Below are 24,709 nucleotides of genomic sequence, written 5' to 3'. Positions count from 1 at the left end.
GACTTAGTGACTTTTGCATTTTACTTCATTAAGACGTTTATTTGGCAGTTAAATGGACGAATCAAAGACTAATTGATATATGAGATATTTCAAAACTCTCATGATCGATATCCAATTGAACAGATTTTGTAGGTCACATTCTTTGATCCACTGGAAATGTCTGGCAAAAGCAGGAACTTCAGGTTCTTTGGTTTCAAGTCATTTCATTCTGATACACATTCAATTAAATCTGTCAAAAACTAAGTCAGTATTGTTTAGTAAATATTTTGTCAGCCAGTAGATGTACATTATTCTTTCAATGCTTGTAATGTTAATGCTATATTTTGTTTCCTGACTTTTTTAGAGCTAGTTGAGATCTGGCTGAATTCCGTACATTCCTGTGCACCACCTGATACAGAAAACATGAATTCTGCACATTCCCCAACAACATCTTACACAGTCATCCCACCACCTGTGATTTTAGTGGGGACACATGTTGATCAAATTTCACAGGTATTTAGTTTGGTCAATAACACGTAGCTACTGAATGTTACATACTGCAATTTTATGAGAGTCAGGAATGTGACAGTCATTTCATTCCCATGGCTAGTGATTGTCACAAGTCATTAAAACCTGCAGCTAGAATTAGAGGAAGCTTGCAAAATTGTTCTGATTGTTTAATACATGCAAGTTTTGAAGTAATCAATTAGAAGAATAAATATTGATGTTTCTTTATTAAAGCCATAGCCTAAATCCATGCAAGGTTTCAAAGTTAAATAGTAGATTAACAAATATGGATATCTACACATACACTAATAAGACCCATGACCACACCCATTGACAGAGCTCATATGTAACTAGAGTAACATCATTTGCTTGCCAATGCAAACCCACATACATTTTGCTACTCCCTCTGAACTACTTGTGGGGGGGGATTGCCTTGAAACTTCACATACATGCTTGTCTTATGGTCTAGATGGAACTAGATGAAAAAGATGCCACTCAGATATCCAATATGGCTATCATAATAACCATCTTGATAGTATTGCTGTTACTATTATATCTGAGTGGATGGTCATAGCATGGGGTGTTTACTTAAGGACATTACATAAAGTCTTGTTGGCCCTGAATAAAATTGGCACCAATCAGTTTCCAATACAGCCATGACATCACTTGTCATAAATATGTTGTTATTGATACTTCGTAATGGATGGGATGGTCATGTCAGCATCGGGTTTTCACTGAGAGACTTCTTATGATTTCTGGTTGGTCCTAGGCGAAACTATTGCAACCTAAGGTCTTGTTATCACTATTTTTGAATGGGATGGTAAGATCAATGTGGGTTTTACCAGAAGATTTCTTAGGATGTCTAGCTGGCACAGAATGAAAATGGTGCTGGTTTGATATCCAATTTGGCCTCAATAGCAGCCGTTTTGAAAATCTTAGTATCATTACTCATACTGAATGGATGGTCTTATCACCATATGGTTTATTTAAAGACTTCTTATGATATCTAGCTGATCCTAAACAAATAGTGCTGATTTGATATCCAATATAGCTGCCATGGTAGCCATCATAAACATCTTGTTATCACAACTCTGCTTGACTAGAAACTGATATTAGCAAGGGGTGTTCGTTGCAAGACTTCTTGGTTGATCTAGTTAGTCTCAAAGTAAAATGGTGCTTATCTGATGTCCATTATGGCTACCACAGCTGTGTTCTTGTAAATCTTGTTAGTGCTGCTTCAGTTGTGGTTCTTGTTGTTGTTTAATGTTTAATGCCATTTTCCAGTGCGTGATTGGTTATATATGGTGGCCAGCATATTGTATATACACTGTGGCCAGTATAATTTGTGGACGAAGAACCACCAACTTATGGAAAGCTACTGGCAAGCTTGTCATGTGTCTACTCCCCTCAAAATAGTTTGCTATATCAACACAGAGTTTTCAGCAATATACTTCTCATGATTCCTTGATGGTCGTACATGAAAAGGTAACTGTTGTACATAGAGTATGGCTTCCACAATGACTACCTTAAAAATCTTTATGTCACTGCTCCCAGGTAATGGATGTTTGTTATCACATGACATTTGCACCAAAAGATTGTTAACAAAGACTACTCTCTAGCAAATAAAAATGGTGCCAAGCTGATATCTAATATGTGTACCAGATCAGCTAACACAGAATCTTGTCATCGATGAAGATTTTCAGAGATGATTTCAACACTAAGTGGTGAAATATAGGAAATAGTCTTGTCTTGAATTTGTACATAGCCATTCTTTTTGTCCAGTTCATTGTCATTCCATTTGAGGGACTCTTGTTATCACAGTTAAGGTCACTGATCAATTTTCTTTAGGCCCTTTTCTGCACAGTGCAAAATCTGTTATGCAGCTTGACTTCTGTGAGACCTTGGCAGAAAATGAAAACAATGTTCCAGTTTACAGCAGTCTTTCAGCCCTTGAGTGACAGACCAGCTTATTTGCATTCCCTTAATTATGATTGAATTTCATATAAATTGCATAGCTTATATTGTCCCGCCAACATTTCTTTCTGCGCCTTATTTCCTTCGTAGGCCTTGTAGCAACCTTTCTGTATTTTAACTCAGTTGATAAGAAACTATGCAACGTGATGTTGATGAATTGGAGTTTGCAGTGTTTAGTCTGCATCATCATTTAACAGAGATGTGACAATTGATATTTGGACCATCCCATTGTTTGTTTTTCATTCAGCAATTATCTAAATTATTATTATTATTGAATTTCATGTCAGGGAATATCAGTTACTAAATATTATAATATTTTGTATCAGAGACAATCAGCCATTAGGTGCAGTGAGGAATATAAACACCCCCATATAATGCAAACAGGAATGGTCACTGCAACCACTACATCAAAACCTACCCATTCTGGACAACAGCCAACATTGTCCATCAGCCAAGAGTCTTTTCAAACATCTACTGAAAGGCTACAAAGAAAAAGAAGAGCAACAGACCAGATCTTCTCCAATTCCATTCAGAAAGGTATGCAGAATAGTTTTAAATGTATCATCAGACAGGTACACAGAACCTCTTTGTTGGGTACCTATTTTACAACCTATAAGTCAATAGATTTTACTGAATTAACCTGTATATGGATTATGCAAAATTGTCTTAAGTACTGCTTGTACTAGGATTATGGATTGTAATTGGTAACACTTAAAAATCAGGTCACATTATAGCTTTACCAATTCTTGTTTACTTACCATGCCAGCACATTGTTACAAACTAATAAGTCTGATTTTTTAAATCATTTTTATAGTTATTTTCTATACATGTCTACGTGTTTGTATTTTCTAACTTCTCTTGTATGAAATAAACCAAAGAAACAAGGAGCTCACAATTCACAGATCACACAGATGTTTTTGTAAGCCTCGACAGTTGTATTGGGTTCTAAATTCATGTTGAGGGTCATATTAACCATTCCTCTATAGGATTTTTTTTTGGTATTTGAGAGCCTTTATTTTTAGCTCCATTTGTCATCAACCAGAAAAGATTATTCATTGGTTTTTAATCCAAGTTCCATTTTGTGTTAGAACAAGTTTGCTATTACTACTCCTAAACTATTGGTGGGATTGTATCCAAGCTGTACAGATACATTCATGATATTGTCTGGTTCAGGGTGGGCAAAATACGGCCTGTGGGCATGAACTGATGTTACCTTTTAATTTACATCATACGGTGTGGCTTCAAAAACATTGCTTATATTGACTTTACCCTGTGCATGCATGGCCTAATGAGTTTTCAGTGAAAATGATGGTTGTTGTTATGTTGTTATAGGGTTTAGTGCCATGTTTCAGCACAATATAGGCTATATATGGTGGCCAGTATAAATGGTGGAGGAAGAACCCGGGAAAACCCTGGAAATAACCACCCACCCACAAGAAGCTACTGGAAAGCTTTTTCACATACCCACATTGGCTGAATCTGAGACTCTAACCCACGCAGACAGAGGTGAGATGGCAGTGATCCATAATGGTGAGAGCTTTAGACTAATTGGCCATTCCGGGCCCTGTGAAAATGATGGAAATACTTAGACATTCAATATGGCTATCACAGTACATGTAGTTATTTTTTGTTAACTTTCTTATCATTCATGTTCCTAAAGTAACAGTCATATGAATATTGGGGTTTCACTTTGAAAAGATCTTAGGATGTCTAGTTGCTTGTAAATGAAAGTGGTTGCAGATCTGACAGACAGTATGGTGGCCATTTTAAAAATATGGCTACGAAGGCACCCATATTTAAAATGTTGAGGCACCTGCATAAAGGACAATGGTCTTAACTTAGGAATTTTACTGAAACACTTTTATAATGTCTAGTGGGCCCTAAATGAAAATGGTGCCAATGTGACATTCAGAAGGGCTGAATTGATGGACATTTTGAAAATATTGTTCTCACTACTGCACCCGAGTTAGTTGCTTCATACGTTAAATGTTAACTGCTGACTGGGGATGGTAATGTGCTTCACTCCTTTTGATGTGCTGTTAAAGTAGTACAGTAAGACATATATCCAGCTTTAGACTAATATAATTTGGCTAGATGTTAATTACTGCATGGACATATTTACTCAATCAGTTAGTGAAGTTTAGAAAACTTGTAAAGATGTTTGAGTCTGTGTATGGATTTATTTATGGTCATCAGTAAGAATGCAAGCATTTTCTGTTTGCAGGAGTGACTTGTGCAGATCCTAAATTGTTGTACCAGGTTCTCCATAAATCAACACAAGGTGCCTTTTCAAGCCGGTCTACTTTGGAAAGAAACTGTGAAACTGTGGGTCTGCAATTTCATAGAGAAACTCCTGGTAATGGGAACTGCTTCTTTGAGGCTGTGTCTAGTCAGCTTCAGCGACTAAACTGTCCAGTACAAATATCTCCACAACAATTACGCCAGGACGCTGTTGCCTTCTTGAAAGCTAATCGAGTTCTGGAGGTAAGAACAATTCTATACTGTCTGTACCACGAAGCTGGAATTTGAAAGGCATTATTTTTTTAAAATCATTTCCATATGTAAATTAGTATCTAGATTAAATTAGAAAATAAAACTAGGTGAAAGGATACATATATATAGATAGATAGATAGACCTGCCAACCCTTATGATTGTGCCGTAAGAGTTACTAAAATGGCCCTTAAATATTCAAGAATTCAATCATTGTAAATATCATTACATTTTCCGACGTGGCCGCCAGTTAAAGCCTTTGAACTTGCTACCCAGCTATTGCATCATGTTCTTTTTATGTACTCTTATAATGGGAATATGTATGTACATCAAGGGGTCTTTCAGTCACTGAATTCTGTCATTGTAAATATCAACACAGCTAATTGATCAACACATTTTCCCACAAAGCAGGTGGCTGAAGCAGGGCTGCAAATCTTTGAAATTTGCCGCACACCTATTACATGCATACGGAGGACTCCCACCTCAGTGATTTTCTACGTTCCAGATATAAAAAAATTTGGCATCCAGATATGTGTAATTAAGCATTTCTGAGACCTCTGAAAGATAATTGGTTCATCTGTGTTTGATATGGATCCAGATTAGTCAAATTAGTGGAATTAGTCAGAGAACCAGACTAAGTATACAACAGTACCTCAGACGCTCTAAGCTGCATATACTTTCATGCAAAGCGTCTGCATGATCAAACTGTTGATTATTGATTATTTTAAAAATGGCGTCCAGCAAGTGATGCATGTTGAAGGACTCACAGTACTAATTCAGTTCCCTTAGTAAACCTATGCAAACACTATGATATTAGAAATTCAATAACTGGACCTGTATGTGTTTGAAACATGTGCTTTCTGATTCAGTTCTGTACCAAAGAGTCTGGTGCTAATTTTAGTAACGAGTGTTCCAAACTCAAGACTGTTAAAGGACTGAAATTCCATCAGTAAAACTGTCTCTAGTTTTTTTTCTTCTCACTTACAAATAGGTTACACTCTCAAGCGATTCTTTTTCCTAAAATTTAAATTATTACTGGTAACCAATCCTGGACAGCCAACCCCATATATACTCTATTTTATGTTCACCCATTTCCAGGCTGATTCCCATTTTTCCATATAATTATTACCATGTGTCCTGAAGACAAGGGGAAAATAAGCCTCTTAAAAAGTGTTAATAAGCACAGAAGTATAAAAAGGAATATTGAGATTCTTGTGAAGAAAAGCAGCAAGGGACATAGTTTTGTTTATTGGACATCAGGTGTCAATTTGAGTGTCTCTTGAAGGGATATATGATTGCATTGAGTTGAGAGATAGCAACAAGTCATTGAGCTGCATAGGGTATGGAACTGAAGTTTGTGCAGCTGTACCAGTAGTAAACAAGGTGTGTGTGTACTTTACATACTTTTCGGTTGAACATAATGTTTACTGTCACTACAGGATTCGAATACCATACTTTTAAACTTTTAGAAGTTTATGATATTTTGCTATGCTTTACTGACAACTGGTAAAACTTTCAGACAGAATAAAAGCAAATGCACTACTGAGACGATCTTGTCAGGGTTTGCAGGTCTGACACACACACACACACACACACACACACACACACATATATATATATATATATATATATATATATACACGTGTGTGCGTGCATTCAGACTTCATTCCCTATGTCTGCTGTTTCCTTTTGATGCTGAACTAGTAGGATACTTGACCAGATGGGTGCAGACAATGATGAATTTTTCTTAATTTGAAAAGTATAAAAGCTTGATTGGAGTACTGATTTTTCTTTTGTATCAAAGAATGAAATTCACAAATCTTTACCATTATGCAATTGAGCTTCATATGCTTTATATACATATTTGTTGCACTAAAACTCCAAAAACAAACATGTCTTCATGTTTTCTGCAAGAGAAAATCTTTTTGGAATAAGCAGACTTCCCATGCTATGAAATTAAAGACACAGCTAAAAATTAGCCACACATGGTAAAGAAGCACCTGACCACCAGTTCCTGGCTGCGGAGAGATCTGTATTGTATTCCTTAAATCAGGATGTGATGGCATAAGTAAAAATAGAGGCAATCAAGAAAATCGCAAGGTATTCTAACACTAGTATTAACGAAAATGAAAGAAATAAGAATGAATGTTATTAGTAGAAGAATAATAAATGCTACATGTATAAGACTGAACATATGATTCAAAATCTCCTAATTCACACGTTTGTTATGTAAATAATTATATAGTCGCTGAAGAAAAGAAAAAAACAAACAAGTTCAACATTCTTAGAGCCACATTCAGTCAGGTCTAATCATGAGCTCAGAATATATCAGATGTTCTAACTCTGTGGTGCAAGGGTCAGATGGTCTTGTGTTTGGTTCAGATATGGGATGATGACATCCATGCAAACTGGAATTTGTGTTGAATTTTACCACTCTTGAACCAATGTGATAATGCCATGGTCATCAGAAATTAATTGATGTTGCACCTTTATATACGGTGGTTTAAAATAAGAGACCATGCACAGGTGCTTTACTAATTGATTAACGTGTTGCTGCATTGTCTCCCTTTGATTTTGAATATGAGGGATTGATCTTGACAGGTGTTCATATTGTGGTAGTTTTGTTTTAATCATTGAAACAATCACTGTTTCTTGTCAACATAGTTTTATTCTTTGTACTCTTTTTGGGGGAATTTTTAGAGGTTAATCCAAAAAATTAATTGCCTATAAACATGCAAACTTTAATAGGCAAAATCACGAATTTTAAGTTCCTGGAGGCAAAACCATGAATTTAAGTTCCCTCAAAATGTGTTACTTTACAAAACCATCAAAATTGAGATCCACAAAAATAAAACATACCACAATATTCCTTTTTCATATAAAATTCACATAGAAAGAATTGGAATGGAATTATAATGTGTCGGTAAGAAACTTGCTGACTCAGATGTTTACATCAAGCACACAAAACCATGCAATAGATATTCCACATCTTGTCCCAAACATTCTCTTTTATCATTATTTTTGTACAATTTTCATGTGGAGTCAAATTCAAGACATATTGAGCAACTTCGTGACAATATTACATTAATCTTGACATCATGCTGACCTGGTATTTGTATGCAACTGATCAGGTATCAGGTTTTCATCTAATGACAACATCACATTAATCCTGACATCACACTGACCTGGTATTTGTTTCCAACTGACATGGTAATTTGTTTCCAACTGACCAGGTATCAGGTTTACGTCTGACTAATGACAATATCACATTAATCCTGACATCACTCTGACCTGGTATTTGTTTCCAACTGACAGGGTATCAGAATTTGATCTGGCTAATGAAAATACCAGATACGAGTCGATGTTGGATGTTATAACTTCTATGTTTATTATGAATGTGGACATCAGTAGATTGGAATGAACCGATAAGATTAAACGAAAATAACAGACACAAATCATTGTTGGATGGTATAACTTCTAGAGTTGTTAAGAATGTTGATATGAATATCATGGCTCAGAATAAGAAATCTTTTTTTAACTACACAGGTATCTGGTGGCAACATAAACTTTGCTGAATTCATGTACAATGAGAGTTTTGAGGAGTACTGTGCAAGAATGGCAAAGAATGGTGAATGGGCAGACCATGTATTGGTGGTTGCAATGGCTAGGACATTACAGAGAGATATTATGATTGTGACAAGCTCGCCTTCCTCAGGCAGTGATGACAATATTGCGTGGGTTGTTGGCCAGGATAATTTTCAGGGAGATCCAATTCTCCTTGGACACATCTGGGAACACCATTATGAGTCACTAGAACCAATTGGTAAGTTTATTAATAAGCATATATATATATGCCAGTGTGTGTGTATGTGTACACACACACATATATTACATGTGTTCATTTTCATGATTATAGAGTGTAGGCTCATTTAGTAAATAACATTAAATACTAACTTTCTTTATGAGTTTGTACATTACGAATTGGTCATCATAGGCAAACACATTGCTTAGTTTATGTATAGAAGTCAACATGTTGATGAGATACAAGTACTGGTCTTGTTTTTTTTTTTGTTTTTTTTTTTACAGAAAACTAACCTTATTTCTGATTGGCTAGCTGCTAAAGTACTTGACCTTGTTGACAAAGAGTGATCTCAAAATGATTATTTGACCCTCATTCTGGTTCTGAAACTGCATCTTAGTTTTTCATATAAGGAATTTTAACTGAAAATTATTTTTTCCTTGAATGAACATTAGTCGTTTTGGTGACAAATAATTGTGTTCAATTCAGTTGACAGGACCTGGTTTATTTATTTCTATTATTATTTGCATTACAATGTGCTCAGACTTTAGGATTTAGTAGCTATTTTGGAAATACTGTGATTTCATCTAAAGACATGGTGAGTCATCAAATATTGGCACCTCAGCACATTAGACTGAAGAGTAACTCTTCCTTGGTCCGTAAAAATGTAAATAATTGCAACAATACAGCATAAATTGAGTTCAGAAACACACATAAACCCATTTTATGACAAAGAGAACATTTATACCAAGGAATCATATGATACACATCTGTTTTCATTTTTATATTAAATGTATTAAAACTGTTTGGTACAGTTTTTTGTGTAATTTATTTTTGAGGTTTGATTCAGACTTGTATTTACAAATGATGGGTGAGATCTAGATGAACTGGTGGGCTTATTTAATTTAAAATTTTCATGTTTAGTATAGGCAAAAAGAGATACAATTTAAATTATTTTGAAGAAAAGAAAACCAATTCATGGCATTTATTGTGAGTATCAATCTATTCTGAATATTGAAATTATAAAGAACAAACACTCGATCTGTACATACCATTTTATTTAACAAATAAAACAATCATAAATATTTCATCAGAATACAATGCCAGATCCTTCTCTCACACTCTCTGATTTCACAATTGAATACTGCTTCATCAACTGTATGGTATTTCTCAAAATTGATCAGAATTATTAAGAACAAAATATTGACATCCAAAGTTTTATATTGCAAAATTCACAATATACACCATATAAATGCAGATTTACTGTAATAATAAATTAGTGGAAAACCTGAACAGTATGAAAGAGTGAATGAGGAATTTGTCCATGTGACTGACATACTTTGTAGAATTGTGGGAGTATTCAATGTGAATTATTTTTGTTTGCTTATTTTTTGTCATTAATTTTAAAATATAAAACTTGAACAATACTGTCTTATCATAATATAATCAAAAGTGTCAATTTCTGTTTGCTAAATTGTCATTTCAGATCAATACATGTATGTACAAGAATATTGTAATGATTATGCTATGTTTTAAGAGTAAGATATAATGTCAACTTGTGTATGACTTGTCATTTCGGTATTTTATGAAAAAATGATTGTGGGAGGTCACTTAAACAAGGCACAGAAAGGCTTTAAGAAGTACCAGAAACAATGAAGAAGTACATTTATTATTAAAGCTGAATGTTCAAAAAATATTTCTTTATTATCATATGCAAGTAATATGCAAATTTCAGCTTGAAATAACAAGTGGTGGAGCTTTTGCAAATAATGACAAAAGACCAATGTTAAAATGGTGGATGTGTTTGGATGCATGTTGTGAATTTATTTGAAACAGTATCATAAAGGTGGTTTCAATTTTGAATTCTTTTTATAAAAATTATGCATAAAACATTATATTTTAGAGCAACTTATAATTTCAACATGTGAATGACTCAAGAATATACTATTTCTTACAAACATGGGGGGAGGTCACATGATAAAAATGTACAGAAAGGCTTCCGAAGTGTCTGGAACACAGGAAAAGTCTATTTATTCTTAAAGTAAAATGGTCACCCTACATTTCTATATATCCGTATATAAGAAATATGCAGATATCGTCTTGAAATAACATGAGGTCAAGATTTTGCAAAAGGTGACCATGACCAATATTAAAAATGGACGGCGCATGTGTTTCAATGCTTCTTGAGAATTTATCTGGAAAGATATTATGAATATACATTCAAGTTTAGACTCGGCACACTTGAATTATGCAGAAAACTATCCATTTTTATTTATTCCGAAAATTCTGGAAAATGCATCCCCTGTTGCTATCATAAGGTCAATAAACTTGTCACATGGTTAAGTCTGGAAATTTTTATATTTTGGTCTGGAAAAGGTCTGAAATCTTTTCCTAACTTTGTGGCAGGAATTATAAGTTGCTCAAAAATCATCTTTGCCAGAAAATCCACTATGGCTACCTCATTGGCCTTCTCACAAATCTTGTTATCACTACTCCTCAGTGGATGGTCCCATGAAAGGAGAATTTCATATGCAACTTTTTGTACAAGTCTCATTGGTCCAGGTAGCTTTCTGGACTATTAATCTCATTGGTCCAGATAGTTATATAAAAATATATTTTTTCAACTTTTCAAGAATGGCTGAGCCATTTGTGATAATAGTCATGATTATTCTTAGGACATGCTCTATCAAAATTGTATGTAAGGCATGTCCAGTGTCTGTGGTGTAACTTCCACATGTATCATTTGGAAATCCAATTTTAAACTCCCCTTAATAACTAATAACTTTGATTAACACTTACCGGGAATGTATCACAGTAGATGCTTTGGTGCAGTAGTGTATGTTATGGCACTAGTATCAGTGGCATAGCTTCTATAGCAGCCATTAGGTAAATATTTTTAACTGTTTCTTCTGATCATACATGGTAGAAATGTTTCATAGGACTTACACTATTAAAAACAAAGAACAGTGTAGTTTAACACGTTATAGTTTCTCTGATACAGTTCTTTGAACTATTCTTCCATTGCATGCGTGTGTGTATGATTGGGATTTTTAACGTAGCTTTATCAATTCTTCAGTCATATCACTATGCTATCTGCAGTGTAGCAGTTTACAGTTATGCTTAGCACTGGAAAACACTGGAACATCATGCCACAGATATGTAGTATCATGTTTCACCGAGTCACATTATCCTGACACCAGTCCTAACAGGCCTAACACTAACCTCTTAATCCTAAGCGCCAAGCAAGGCACCTGTTAGTACCATTTTTAGAAGTCTTTGGTGTGACTCGGCTGGGGTTTGAACCCACAGCCTCCCACATCCAAGGCAGACACTCCAACTACTTATGCCACCAGAGGGGTTCCATTGCATACACAATCTGTAGAAAATTAATTTTAATATCAGCAATTCATGATCAGCCTCGATTGCCTTGCTTGCCTCTTCTTGAACATTAAGTCCCATTGTTCAATCATAATTTCCACCGGGGACCCGAGTGGTCGAGTGGTCTCCATCACGGATCACTGCCATCTCACCTCTGTCTGCGCCGGTTCGAGTCTCGGATTCGGCCAAAGTGGGTATGTGAGAGCAGTGGTTCTTTCTGGGGTTTTTCCTCCACCATTAATGCTGGCCGCCATGTATAGCCTATATTGTGCTGCAAAATGGCGTTAAACCCTATAACAACAACAACAACAACATTAATTCCCACCACCCACCTCCCTTCTGGTGCATCAGTTGTGGAAACTGAATAAGTAATAAACACTTGCTTTGCCAGCTTGATTATAATTGTTGGATTACAATAATTATATAAGACTGGAGGAACTGTGTGTTCATAATGTTGCACAAATGACTCATCCCACATGTTTGTCTTGTACCAAGTGGGTATGAACAGTCTATTTTAAAGTTATAGACAAACTCTGTTTGGGACGTGGCCATGAGTCAGCACACTTATAAACAGATGATGAAAAACACTTCTTCCCCCATATAAACCTCAATGCCATGTATTGGCTCTTCTTCGATGGTGCAGTTGCACTTTGAGATCAGTGAAACGTAAGAATATCCCCCATAGTCACATGACGATTTGGAACCTTTCACTCCTCAAATTCTGAAGTGTTCGTGTATGGCATCCATCTTCATTATTATAAGAATCCTTGCAGGAATTTTAATGCTCCTAATACAATTTAGTTTTCTGGGGGTGGATGGTAAAAGTAATTTTAATTATATAGCATTTGCCAGCCATTATTATAAAATTCCCGGCTAACAGCTCACTTTAATGATCTGACCTTAGTGTGGGTACAATTCAGATTCATGAGGAGTATCCTTCAGGAACCTATGATGTGGAGATCAAACTGTAATATGTTTAGTATGTTGCATGTAACGGGAGGTTTGAAGTAAGGACTTGGACTGTGGGATATGTGTCCTGGAACAGGTAAGCAATTCAGCAGTGACAGGTAAGTATTACATTATTAAAATCAGTCTTACACAGCATCCACCATTCTCCACCTCAATAAAGAAAACTATGTATTTAAGGAAAAGGCATTCTTAAGTGATCATACATATAATAGAATTTAGTATTAATGATAATGAAATAATGTATAACTAAATTGTAATTATTTTTACTTTGTATGATGTAATATGTTCCACATTCTCAAGCTTCAAGGAAGAATGTACTCTGACTATATGAGTAAATCTCTTTAAAGAAAGTTTTAAAATTATTATAGTATTATTCTAACAAATGCTTTGTTTGTTAATGCCTGCTTATATTGTATTTTTCAGACTCGTCAGGCCTCAAGGTGAAAGGTCAGAGGCAAGCTGTGGCAAAGATGGAATTTGATGAAAATGACACAAAGGTTTGTTTTAGAAAACATTGTAATGTTGCTGTTCCTCTTGGTATACATATGTAATGTTGCTATTCCCCATGGTATACATATGTAATGTTGCTATTCCCCATGGTATACATATGTAATGTTGCTATTTTCCATGGTATACATATGTAATGTTGCTATTTCCCATGGTATACATATGTAATGTTGCTATTCCCCATGGTATACATATGTAATGTTGCTATTTCTCTTGATATACATATGTAATGTTGCTATTCCTCTTGGTATATATATGTAATGTTGTTATTCCCCATGGTATACATATGTATAAATTTGAACTTAAATATTCAACTTTATGGAACAAAATATAGACATTTAGAATTAGTAACATTGTCTTCTTTGACTCTGCAGTGTTTCCCTGTTGTTGAATGTAAGATGTTTATGTTGTGGGAGTCAAAGTTATTGTAGTATTAGCTACTTCCTGGCACTATGGACATTAATTTACTGATCTTTCTTATTAATGTGATATGGATTGTGTATGAATAACTTGGATGTGCAAGTTATTAAAGTGTTGATATTTTTCCAAGGGGTAGTAATAGTTGTTTTTGATTAGTGGAAGGGGAGTGACTATGAATAACATGGATGTACATACTGGAAGAATGTTGATACACTTACAAGGAAAAGGACAGCATAGTGGGTAAGAATAAGTTAGAGTTCTGTTATTAGAATGTTGTTGAGAGAAAAATGTTTATATTGTGAGAATCAAGGTATCATTAGCTACTTGCTGGCATTATGGTATTATGGACATTGCATAATTTATCATTCTTACTAATAATGGACTCATTGTGATATTATATGGACTCCTTGTGATAATGGACTCCTTGTAATATTATATGGAATGATTTTGGATTTGCTTCCTAATATAATCTTGAATATAGTTTCTCCTTTGAATGCAATCCCCAATCACATTACATTATGAATATTAGCCAGCTATGTCATGGATCCAGCCCTACTAAAAGATGAAAACATTTTGTCTTGTCTATTTTGAAAGAGACAAAGAGCAGTAACTCTTGCCCATTACCTCCACTTGATGCCACCAGGTGTCATCAGCTTTTAGCTTTGTTGCTCTGCAGAGCACACATAGTGCAACAGCCTCTAACAATCCACTGTTTTTTTTTACATTCCTAGAGATCTGGTGTTTGTTTAGGAATTATTATGTGGAGGGGTTGTGGATATGAATAAATTGGATGTGCATGTTATTATAATGTTGATACACTTCCAAGGAGAAGAACTAGCTGTTGTTGTTTTGAGTTTAGGTTCATTGTTAGGGCAGAACTACTATCCTACTGGAAGCTTCTGGCAAGCTGTTTCACATGACTATACATGCTGTGCCTGAGACTCCAAACCCAAACCAGCAGAGTTAAGATGTCAGCGATATGTAAAGGCAAGTGCTTTACAGCACTTGGCCACCCTTGGCCCCTGAAGAAATAGTTGATGGTGGGTAGTGGATGGGGAGTGGTTGTGAACAACTTGGATGTACATGTTATTAAAATGTTGATACACATTTTGTTGGAAAGACTGGTTTATGATGGTTAGCAGAAGGGGAGTGGTTATGAATAACTTGGATGTGCTTGTTATTTGAATGTTGATAGGATTTCTGTTGGAAGAACAGTTGACATTGGGTGGTTGAGGGGGAGTGGGTATGACTAACGTGGATGTGCATGCAACTAGAATGTTTAAGACAGTTCATAGCAGTTTGGTTAGGACAGGTGATATTGGGTAGTAGAGGGGTGGCGGTATATTTAACTTTGACGTGCCTGTTATTAGAATGTTGTTATCTAACAAAGTGTTGTTTGAAATAATCAAGATGTTATGTTTAAATGACGATAAAATATTTAGGATTAAGAGTTGCCACTCCTTAGTTCAGTCAATGAAGTCGTTCGTAATTCCATTTTTTATTTGGAATGTACTTCAAAAGTAGTGATGTTATACATTCAGCAAATTTTTTTGGCAACTAATCTAATAACAGCATTCACACAGTTGGCATACAGATTGATCTGAGTGTGAATGAAGAGAGGCAGTCAGGCTTTTTTAAGCAGGTCTGAGAATAAAGTATATGTTAGATAAAAATAGGACTTGGTTGAATATTGGTGATCAGTTTGATCGCTGGAATATGTTGAAGGATGAGCTTAGGTTGAAGACAGACACATCTGTTGCAGATTCCTATATTAATTAGTAAGAATCGGTCATAGACATTTAAAAATTAATGTATATTAGTTATGCTTTTTAAGAAAAATACTCATCAGTGTTAGGCTGAGGACAGCATCATATCAGATGCAAAATGAGGATAGCATATCACATAAGAATCAGCTACCGAACTACTGTATAGCATGGTGTGGGCTTCCTATACTTAAAATGGTGACATCATGAAATCTTGTAATCAACTGAGATCAGTTGACTTGTGGATGTCACTGATCAACATCAGATTAAGTTACACACATGAAAAATGGCAGGGGTTCTCAGTTTGGGAGAGAAATTATATGGCTTTTAATGTCATGATCTCCCACATCCGAAGCTGACACTGTAACCATCTAGGCCACCGGAGCGGTCAATTTGATAATAAACATGAACCACATATATTAATAAGGTCATCGCATTGGCTAACAGTGTAACCACTCTGAAGACCAGATGTATGATTTGATCAGACTTGAAATATACGCTTATACATAAAAAATTTCAGACATGTGTAATAATGGCCAAACTGTATCCGTCCTAATAAGGTAGTCTTGTAATTAACTGGCTGAGATTGTTACTGTTCTGGGAACCATAGTATAGTCTAATCCGATTTTAATGAAACTTACAATATATCAAAATCTGAGAAGAGTTTACTAATGAGATACACACATAATAATGTTGTAATATTGTGTCTCATTCACTAACCTCTGGAATGCTCTTTCTTAAATGACATAATTTTGACTAGACTTTAAATTTGACTTGTGTGATCAAGATTTAAATAGGTTTTGGAAACCAGTGAAATTCAGTTGCATGATAATAGAGTTACTTTGCAGTGAAATGGCTAGCTTTATAACTGTGCTGGAAAACATATGTTTGGTGTGAATTTGTTTTCAGGTTTCTTTAAATACATGCTTATATCTTACTCATATTTGATAATAAGCCGGAAGCAGGCATATTAATGAAGATATTCTGAATAATTTTCTGATTATGCTTACACCAAGGAAACCATATTTATGAACACTTTTGATCTGCTTTGATATATAGGTTTGTATCAACAAGAGCTTGGATGAGTTCACTAATGAATAAGACATCCTTAGTAATGAGGTATTCTTACATCTGATTGGCTGAGCTTATTGCCATTAAGTCAGTTATTATCAGTTTTGAAATATGTGCTTATATCATCAAGAGCTTAATTTAAATAAATAGTGAAAATAATAAGTATTAATGAGTTTATATTTCATCTGATTGCCTCACCTTGTTACCACACTGACAGTCATAATGCAGGATGAACTTTGATAAAATTTATCGATTCTGGATCATGAATAAAATTAATAATGGGTAAGATCTGCACATGTTAATAAAGATAATTTTGCATTTGATTGGCTTGTTACCAGTTAAGACACTATTTAGCTTATTTTAAACCAACTTTAACCCAATCCAGAACCAGATCAGGTGAGATTTATACCATGCAAGACTTTGTATTTTTTTTATATGATTTTGACCAAACTTAGAAAATAGGTTTATGTGACCAAGATCTTGATTGAGTATGATTGTGAGTAATTCTGTATCATGAAGATCTTGTAACTGTTTTATGTTGATCCAAGATATGAACATATTAAAGCAGTAATCATGTAAACTCTTATTATCAAGGTCATGGAGTTTGGTAAAGAAGCCTATATTAGTATTGTTCATGATAGATCCTATAACAAGTGAAGTATGTGCATATTAGTGAGATACATGGCAACTGAATGGCTGGGCTAGTTACCATTCTCTGTCTATGGAAATTCCCGATCCTGCTTACTCAAAGGTGGTAAATGAGTTTTTTGTAGCGAAGGTGTAGTTATATTAGTACATTGTGTAAAATCAAACTGATGCAAAGTTTGAGAGAGAGTTTATATTTTGTGTCCTGACAATAGCAGATAAGTCTACATATTGACATCATCAGCTGTCATGTTAAGTAAGTCAGGTTAGCAATTTAAGACCTTCTTGGGTTTTTGTTACAGTTGTTACAGTCATTATCAAGATCTTGGAAGTGTTATATGTTGATCCAAGTTATAAACACATTAAAGTGGTAATCATGTAAACACTTTGGCTGAGTTGGTTACCATTTTGGAAACCAAATTCTTGTTTGATTTTACTCCACCTTGGTAAAGAAGCCTATACTATTATTGTGTCCTGACAATAGCTGATAAGTCTGCATATTGACGTGATCAGCTGTCGTGTTATATAAGCCAAGTGAGCAATATAAGACCCTCTTGGGTCTCTTGTTACAGTTGTTGTATCATTCATATTGCAGCTAAAAATGTAATGTCTTACTCATTCTCACTAGTATAGCTAGTCTCATAATTTGTCATGGATCACTATGAAATGGGTTACATGGTCATTAGCTGAGTGTGCATTTTTCAACACATCACCTTGCTCTAGTGATTTTTATTAGAGTGACCTAGTTATTGCTCTTTTCTGTCGGTAGCATGCGAGGGAGTATTTTGAAAGATTACCCTTATTTTACAGTTTTTATCAGTAAATGTGAAAATTGTTATGTATCATGGTCATGATTTAAAATTGCAGAAAGAGTTTTTTGGTCCATGACTTTGGAGGACCTAATGCATTTTCTGACTTACAGCTGGATGTAGTATCTGACAGAATAGTCTGAATTCCTGATAAATGCTGGTTATACATGATAGTAGACAGATGCAAATCATTGTGAATATTAAGGTCATCATCATCAGATATACATGTTGACAAGGCAGTGTATTAACACTATATTTCAGATGAGTAATAATGTTTTGATTATAGACATATCATCTTATTGTATGTGGTAGAATGCTGGAGATGTATATTTATATGATCAAATTGCTCACCACTCCATTTGGTCTTTATATTTTTAGAACCAGATGAATGTGTTGGGTAATTATGGAGACCACACTGTGATGCCCAGTGCTCCTGTTGCTAACAATCCTGATGTAAGAAATCCCATGCAGTATGGTGTGCAAATGGTATGTTTGTTCTTGCTTTTATTTTTGTACCTTGGCCATATTCTATGAGTGTGACCTAGGTGAATATCTTTGTCCACACATATATAAGCACAGACATTTGTATTGTATATCACAAACTTGTGTTTTCTACAAGTCATTCAGGCTGGGAAATTGCTGTAACACACTTTCCTTGTGCCATGCTATATTATGCTTGCCTGATCATTTTTAATTTTTGTGCCAGTCCTTTCCGTGCTAACAGATTGACTTTTTCATTTGCAAAATGTCATTGCACAAAAAGAAGTTATTTATGTATTTTACATGATCATAGTCTGCAGTATTCCTTTCCAAGTAACACTGCAACTTGTGTCTTTTACTAAGGAGATGCAGAAGGAAAAGGAAGAAAATTAGTACTGAGAATGACCCCATCAAGGATTTGACTCTTGCAATGTACAGTGTGACCCTGCTATAGTGTGCTCCGTTATAACACAAATTCGGATATAACACGGTCATGGTGTGGCTCCCGAAATGTCATATGCATGTATTTTTCTTGTACACAAAAAAATTCTTTCTTAAAACTATGAAAAAAGCGTAAAAACATTATTATCATTTTGGAGAAGAGATCGTGTATAAATAATTCAAGATGATCCTGGTGTGGCTCCTTAAATTTTGTATGTATTTTTCTTGTACATGAAAAAGTAGTTTTTTTCTTCTTAAAAGTACGAGAAATAACGCATAAAAAGTTTATTCTGGGATCACATAGGTCTTCGCTAATGTCGCAAACTTGGATAAAGTTTCCTTAATGGCGGCAAAAAATACCATGTGGTGATTTTTTCTTATTGGTGATGTTGTTGACTGTTTAAACTTTTATATACAACCATTGGTTTGGAGTGCAGAAATTCAGAGGCCCCATGAAAGGAAGCCACAAACTGGATATAAAATGCACTGAAATTTATATATTGTTACATAAACAAATTCTTTGTCCATATTGTCAAACCATCTAAACAGTGCACTGTTATATTATAATCCGCTTATCATGACATCTAGCATGAGTACTGTATGTTGTGAAATATCCGCTTTTTTGTTGTTGACATTTCTGGTAACGGAGATCAACCAGACGAGGTATTATCTCATCATCTATCTTTCATCGGATTTTCAGCCGCTCGCTAGTAATTAATACATTTCCAAAGGCTGACATTTATTTGTGGATGGTAAGTAAAATTCCTCTTCTTTACACTCAGAATTAAATCCTTCAGAACACTCACATTTTCTGTAAAAATCCCTGTCATCAAACCAGAACACTTGCGTCCCTATCGTCCATTGACCCTTTGCTAATTTTCAGATGCATGTGTGGAAGGCAGCATCACAGTGTTACCACAAATGTAAAAAAAAAAATACCTCTTACTTATTGATTTGTTCAATAGGCATGGAGGGACAGTAACTAGAATAGTCCAAATGATGGCCAATTCCTTTTTAAAAATGTACCCAGATGAAATAGTTTGCTGAAATTTCAAAGGAAACATTTTACCTTTGAAGCACCGATTGCTATGAAAAAGTACTCAGCAAATGGAAAACAAAAATCAGTCTCAATCATGCAGTACAATTATTTGATGTTGCGGCTGCATTAAGAAATGGGTATTTGTTTGGTTCTCCAAGGCTGTCCTTTAGCGGTGACTTCAATAACGCATGCACCCTTAATCAAAGAAAGCCAACTACAATCTTTCAATAAAAACAAAGAACTTTTCATCAAAGGAAGTCAGTACCAAACTTAAAAAAGTGATGGAATCTGATGGATTTTTGCATTTTCCAATGTGACTGAAACACATTAGCTGTGCCGTGAAAATTTTATTTTTGTAGGGAAAAAGTTGATGCTTACAAACGCTACCAACGGCAGCTTAAAATGCAAACTAACTTTTACCGACTTGAGACGTACTGAAAAGTAAATGTTCTTCGTCATTCGTTACATGATTGTGCTTTATTTTTCCACTGAATTCAGAGCAATATGACCTGTGACAAAATTATTGAACATTTTAAAGCTTTGTGTGTGTGCATATTTCGATGTAATCACTTGTATCGTGGATTCAATGTATATGATCAGGTTCTAGGGTGAGTACACGGTGTGGATACTATTCATGCTATACATTAGACATCTATATATAAACAGTATTCACGTATATGTACCAATTCGTGGTTCTCTAAATAAAGTAAACTATTATATATGTCTTCTCTGTTTTCACTACAGGTGTATTTCTCATTTAATATGCATCAATTTAAGATGTTAACTGTGCTGATGAAGCACGTATTTTACCACCCGCATTTATTACATACACCCCCTCCCTGCAATTTTTTTTGGGTACATGCATAATTTTCTTCAGCTAATTGACCTGGTTGCTTATAACATGGTTCGTTGTGTAATGCCGCCAGGTTCTATGGCTCCCATCTACCATGTAAGGTGTTATAACGGAGTCACACTCTATCTCTGGCTTGAGTTACTTTTGTTGTTTTATAGCACAGCGTTTTATTTAGTTTTCCCAAGTAGTTGGAATAAAGGACCAAACTGTACAAGTCAACTATCATCTAGTAGACATCTGAATTATACAGTGATGTTGATAATAATAATAATAATAATAATAATAATAACAACAACAACAGTAGCAACTTATTTGGAACCATGGGAAAAAATAAGTTTTGTAACGTTTTTTGACGGTTAGGTACTTTATTTCTTGTTCACTTTTTGACACAATAAACCCATAGTGAGATTTATTTGTTACAGGTGCTTTATGCAATAAACTGGATTAAAATAATGACAGAGTCAGACTTTTGTATGCATACTATACACATATTTTCAATGTACAAGATTCAAACAAACAGCAATAAATTGAATATTCAGCAATCACTTAGATTCACGGAAATATGTCACGGTGGTGGTGGAGATGCTAACTTGACATCAGGTCTGACATTTGGTTATTTTTCTTGAATGGTTGATTTTTATCCCTGCTTGCAGTCACTGATGTGCAGGTGAAAATATCGTGAATGTTCTGCATATGCATGACTTGCCTTCATCTGAGTTAATTATTGCTTACTGAGTATGGAAAGTGGGGGTGGGTACTATTAAGAAGACTATTTATATAATATACAATCTTGGGCAGAACAAGACTTTCTCACTTAGAATTCTTGTAGATAATGTTGACTCTAGTTAATAGGACTGCAGTAGATCAAGGGAGACTACTTGTCCTGTGATCGTTTTAGGCAAAGAAAAGAGCTGTGTCCCTTAGACGGCATCCTAGCCGATGAGTACATGAAGTAGGATGTGGTATTGGGAGGAAGATTATGTTCACGCAACAAATGCAAATAATTTCATCAGATTGAGAGTTTCAGTCCAATAAAGTGTGATATTTGAAGATAACTAGATACATTCAATGATCACACACATATTTATCGAATTGAATAGGTGTGATTTGAGGATATAATTATTTTCATACAATGATCACACAATCTGTATCAGTAAAAGCATAATATGTGAAGAGAAAATTTACTCATTCAATGACCACACACAATTCATAATAGCAAAAGTGTGGTATGTAAAGAGAAATTGGACTCATTCAATGACTACACATAATTAATAAGAAAGGGGCGATATGTGATGAGAAGTCACGATTGATTACCCAATTGAAGTTTTATCACCGCAACATACACTGACATCAAGGCAAACTCTTTTACAGTTATACAGCTGGGATTTGCAAACATTTTTTCTCAAAGAACAGAAACTGTCATATTTATGAACATCTCAAATGCATGAAAATGGATACTGGATGAAACATTAGAAATAAGAAATGGTTATTTTAAAATAATGAGAAATTGAAGTTCTACTTTAAATACTGAAATTACAGCATGAGCTATCTGTATCTTAAAATTATTTAAGTAACGAAATTGTTAATGTGATAAAAATTATTGCAAAAATAAATATTAAATAAATTAAAGAAGTAACTAAAATCTCAAATTAGAGTAGACACCCTCGTCTGTCTATATTGAGTCTTTAACCTGGCTGCTATATGCTGGTGTACACAAGAAATCGAATTTAGGCATCGGATGCTCTGTTGCCTCCTTGCTCATGCACTGGCTTTCTGGCTACCAATTTGAACTTTCACGGGCCTTAAATAAATTTGCTGGAAACCTGTTGAAAGTTGGAAGACTGTAGGAAAAGTGTTAGATGTTGCAGAAGTTGAAAAATTGTTGGAAAATCATAACTTGTCTTGAGACTATAAATCTATGCAAAGATTATTATTTCCAATAAAGAGAGCAGGGTCTCCACTAGGCTTCACATTTGTTGCAAAATGCAAAGAAGTTTGAAAGTGGCACTATTTTTTACTGATTGGCAAAATTTGCTGGCAACAAATTTTTATAAATTTTAAATTTTTCATTGATATACTTGACTCAGGGCACTTAATATCTGTTTTCAATGTCTGCGGCAGTCAGTGGATGAATAAAACATTATTTGAACATGATTGCAGCTAATTGTAAGCTGTCAGTTGGTTTTGAGAAGAATTTAAATGTGATTAGTAGGAAATAAGGAATGACCGGGGGATATAATCCATTGTTGAACATGTCAGGTTAAAGGTTCAGTGTCATTTGCACTTGTTAATTTATGTTTATTGCAAACTGTGAGTGTGAGACACTTGTGATTGCATAGTGTTTTAGGGATTATTTACTTAGATAACACGTTTTTATGGCCTGAACCTAACTGAGTAACACAGGATGCCACTTCAAGGATGCCATTTGTTGACTGTAAAGGGTCCGAGTCTCTTATATAATTGAAAAATTATAAATTTACTTGATACAACAAGTCTGTATCAGTCACAAAGTATATGGCTAATCTAGCTCCAAAAAACAATGATTTATATCCAGCTGCATCTGAGGCAGCTACCAGGTTACTTGTTGCCCCTATTTCTACTGCAGACTATGAGAGGGGATTCAGTCACCAGAATCTGATCAAAACAAACTTACAAAATTCTGTGGGTATACCTACTCTGAAAAATTTAATGAGAATTTCCATTGATGAGCCCAGTGTTGATTTCAGGAAGGAATTTAAGAAATGGTCTGGGGAAAAATGAGTTGGATATTGATGAAGTGTTGGCAGCTTTGTTCATAAAGACTAAGCAGTGTTTTGTATTTTCACTTATAAAGAAACATTCTTATTCATTCTTGCTTTTCATATGCTTGAACTTCACGTGAATATAAAGGTATTGTTATATTTATTGATAATTATTCTTGTGCTTTGAAGTGTAATAAAAGCATGTAAAAACTGTTTTATTGTCACATTTATATAGATTAAAAATAGGTCCAATATAATATTATGCTTATCTTTAAGTCCCTGTATCATGGCATAAAATGGCTGAAAAGTGACTCCAAATTTTTACATTTGGCAAATTTCATGGCGCGAAGAAAAATATTTCCGAGGGAGGCCTTGTAAAAGGCATATTTCTTGAAAATATCATCAAGGGAAAATACTTTATTGAGAATTGATCCTAAATCCATTGATGAACTGCAATTTGGTAACTCATAGTGCCCTTCGTACGGGTATACTGTACTAGACCTATCTTGCGCATGCTCATTGAGCTATAAACAGCGATGGCAATAACCTATAAAGGCTACACTCAGTCATGGATAAAACGAAGCCCAGTATTTTCTATGAGACTTAAAATGTGTGCTCCGGGGTCACATTTTCTTTGAGACTTAAAATGTGTACTCCGGGGTCACATGGGTTAGTGCATGTTATGTAAAAATAAATGACTATGTCCAGTTGAGAATAATTTGTCTTTCATATAAGCCTATAGAAGATAGTTGGAGAAATTCAAATTTGAATACAGGCAAATAATGTATGTTTTCTTAAAGCATGTAATACACTTACAAAGAAAACATAGATTTAGCATCATCA

General features: G+C 34.8%; 1 protein-coding gene across 2 annotated transcripts in view; it reads left to right on the top strand.

Annotated features, from left to right (window-relative positions):
* The window catches only part of LOC149786903 (uncharacterized), a 127,998-nt gene that overhangs the window by 17,413 nt on the left and 85,876 nt on the right, over positions 1-24,709 (top strand). For both annotated transcript variants that reach the window (XM_089977428.1, XM_089977430.1), the window contains exons 4-9: positions 344-492; positions 2,787-2,997; positions 4,685-4,944; positions 8,498-8,774; positions 13,521-13,594; positions 18,691-18,798. In XM_089977428.1, coding sequence (XP_089833554.1) covers positions 344-492; positions 2,787-2,997; positions 4,685-4,944; positions 8,498-8,774; positions 13,521-13,594; positions 18,691-18,798 — 1,079 coding nt within the window. The remainder of the gene's footprint in view (positions 1-343; positions 493-2,786; positions 2,998-4,684; positions 4,945-8,497; positions 8,775-13,520; positions 13,595-18,690; positions 18,799-24,709) is intronic.

The sequence above is a fragment of the Sinohyriopsis cumingii genome, chromosome 12 (genome assembly GCF_028554795.1).
Source record: "Sinohyriopsis cumingii isolate HCF-2022 chromosome 12, ASM2855479v2, whole genome shotgun sequence".
Classification (NCBI taxonomy): Eukaryota; Metazoa; Mollusca; class Bivalvia; order Unionida; family Unionidae; genus Sinohyriopsis; species Sinohyriopsis cumingii.
This window is presented reverse-complemented; position numbering and strand designations above follow the sequence as displayed.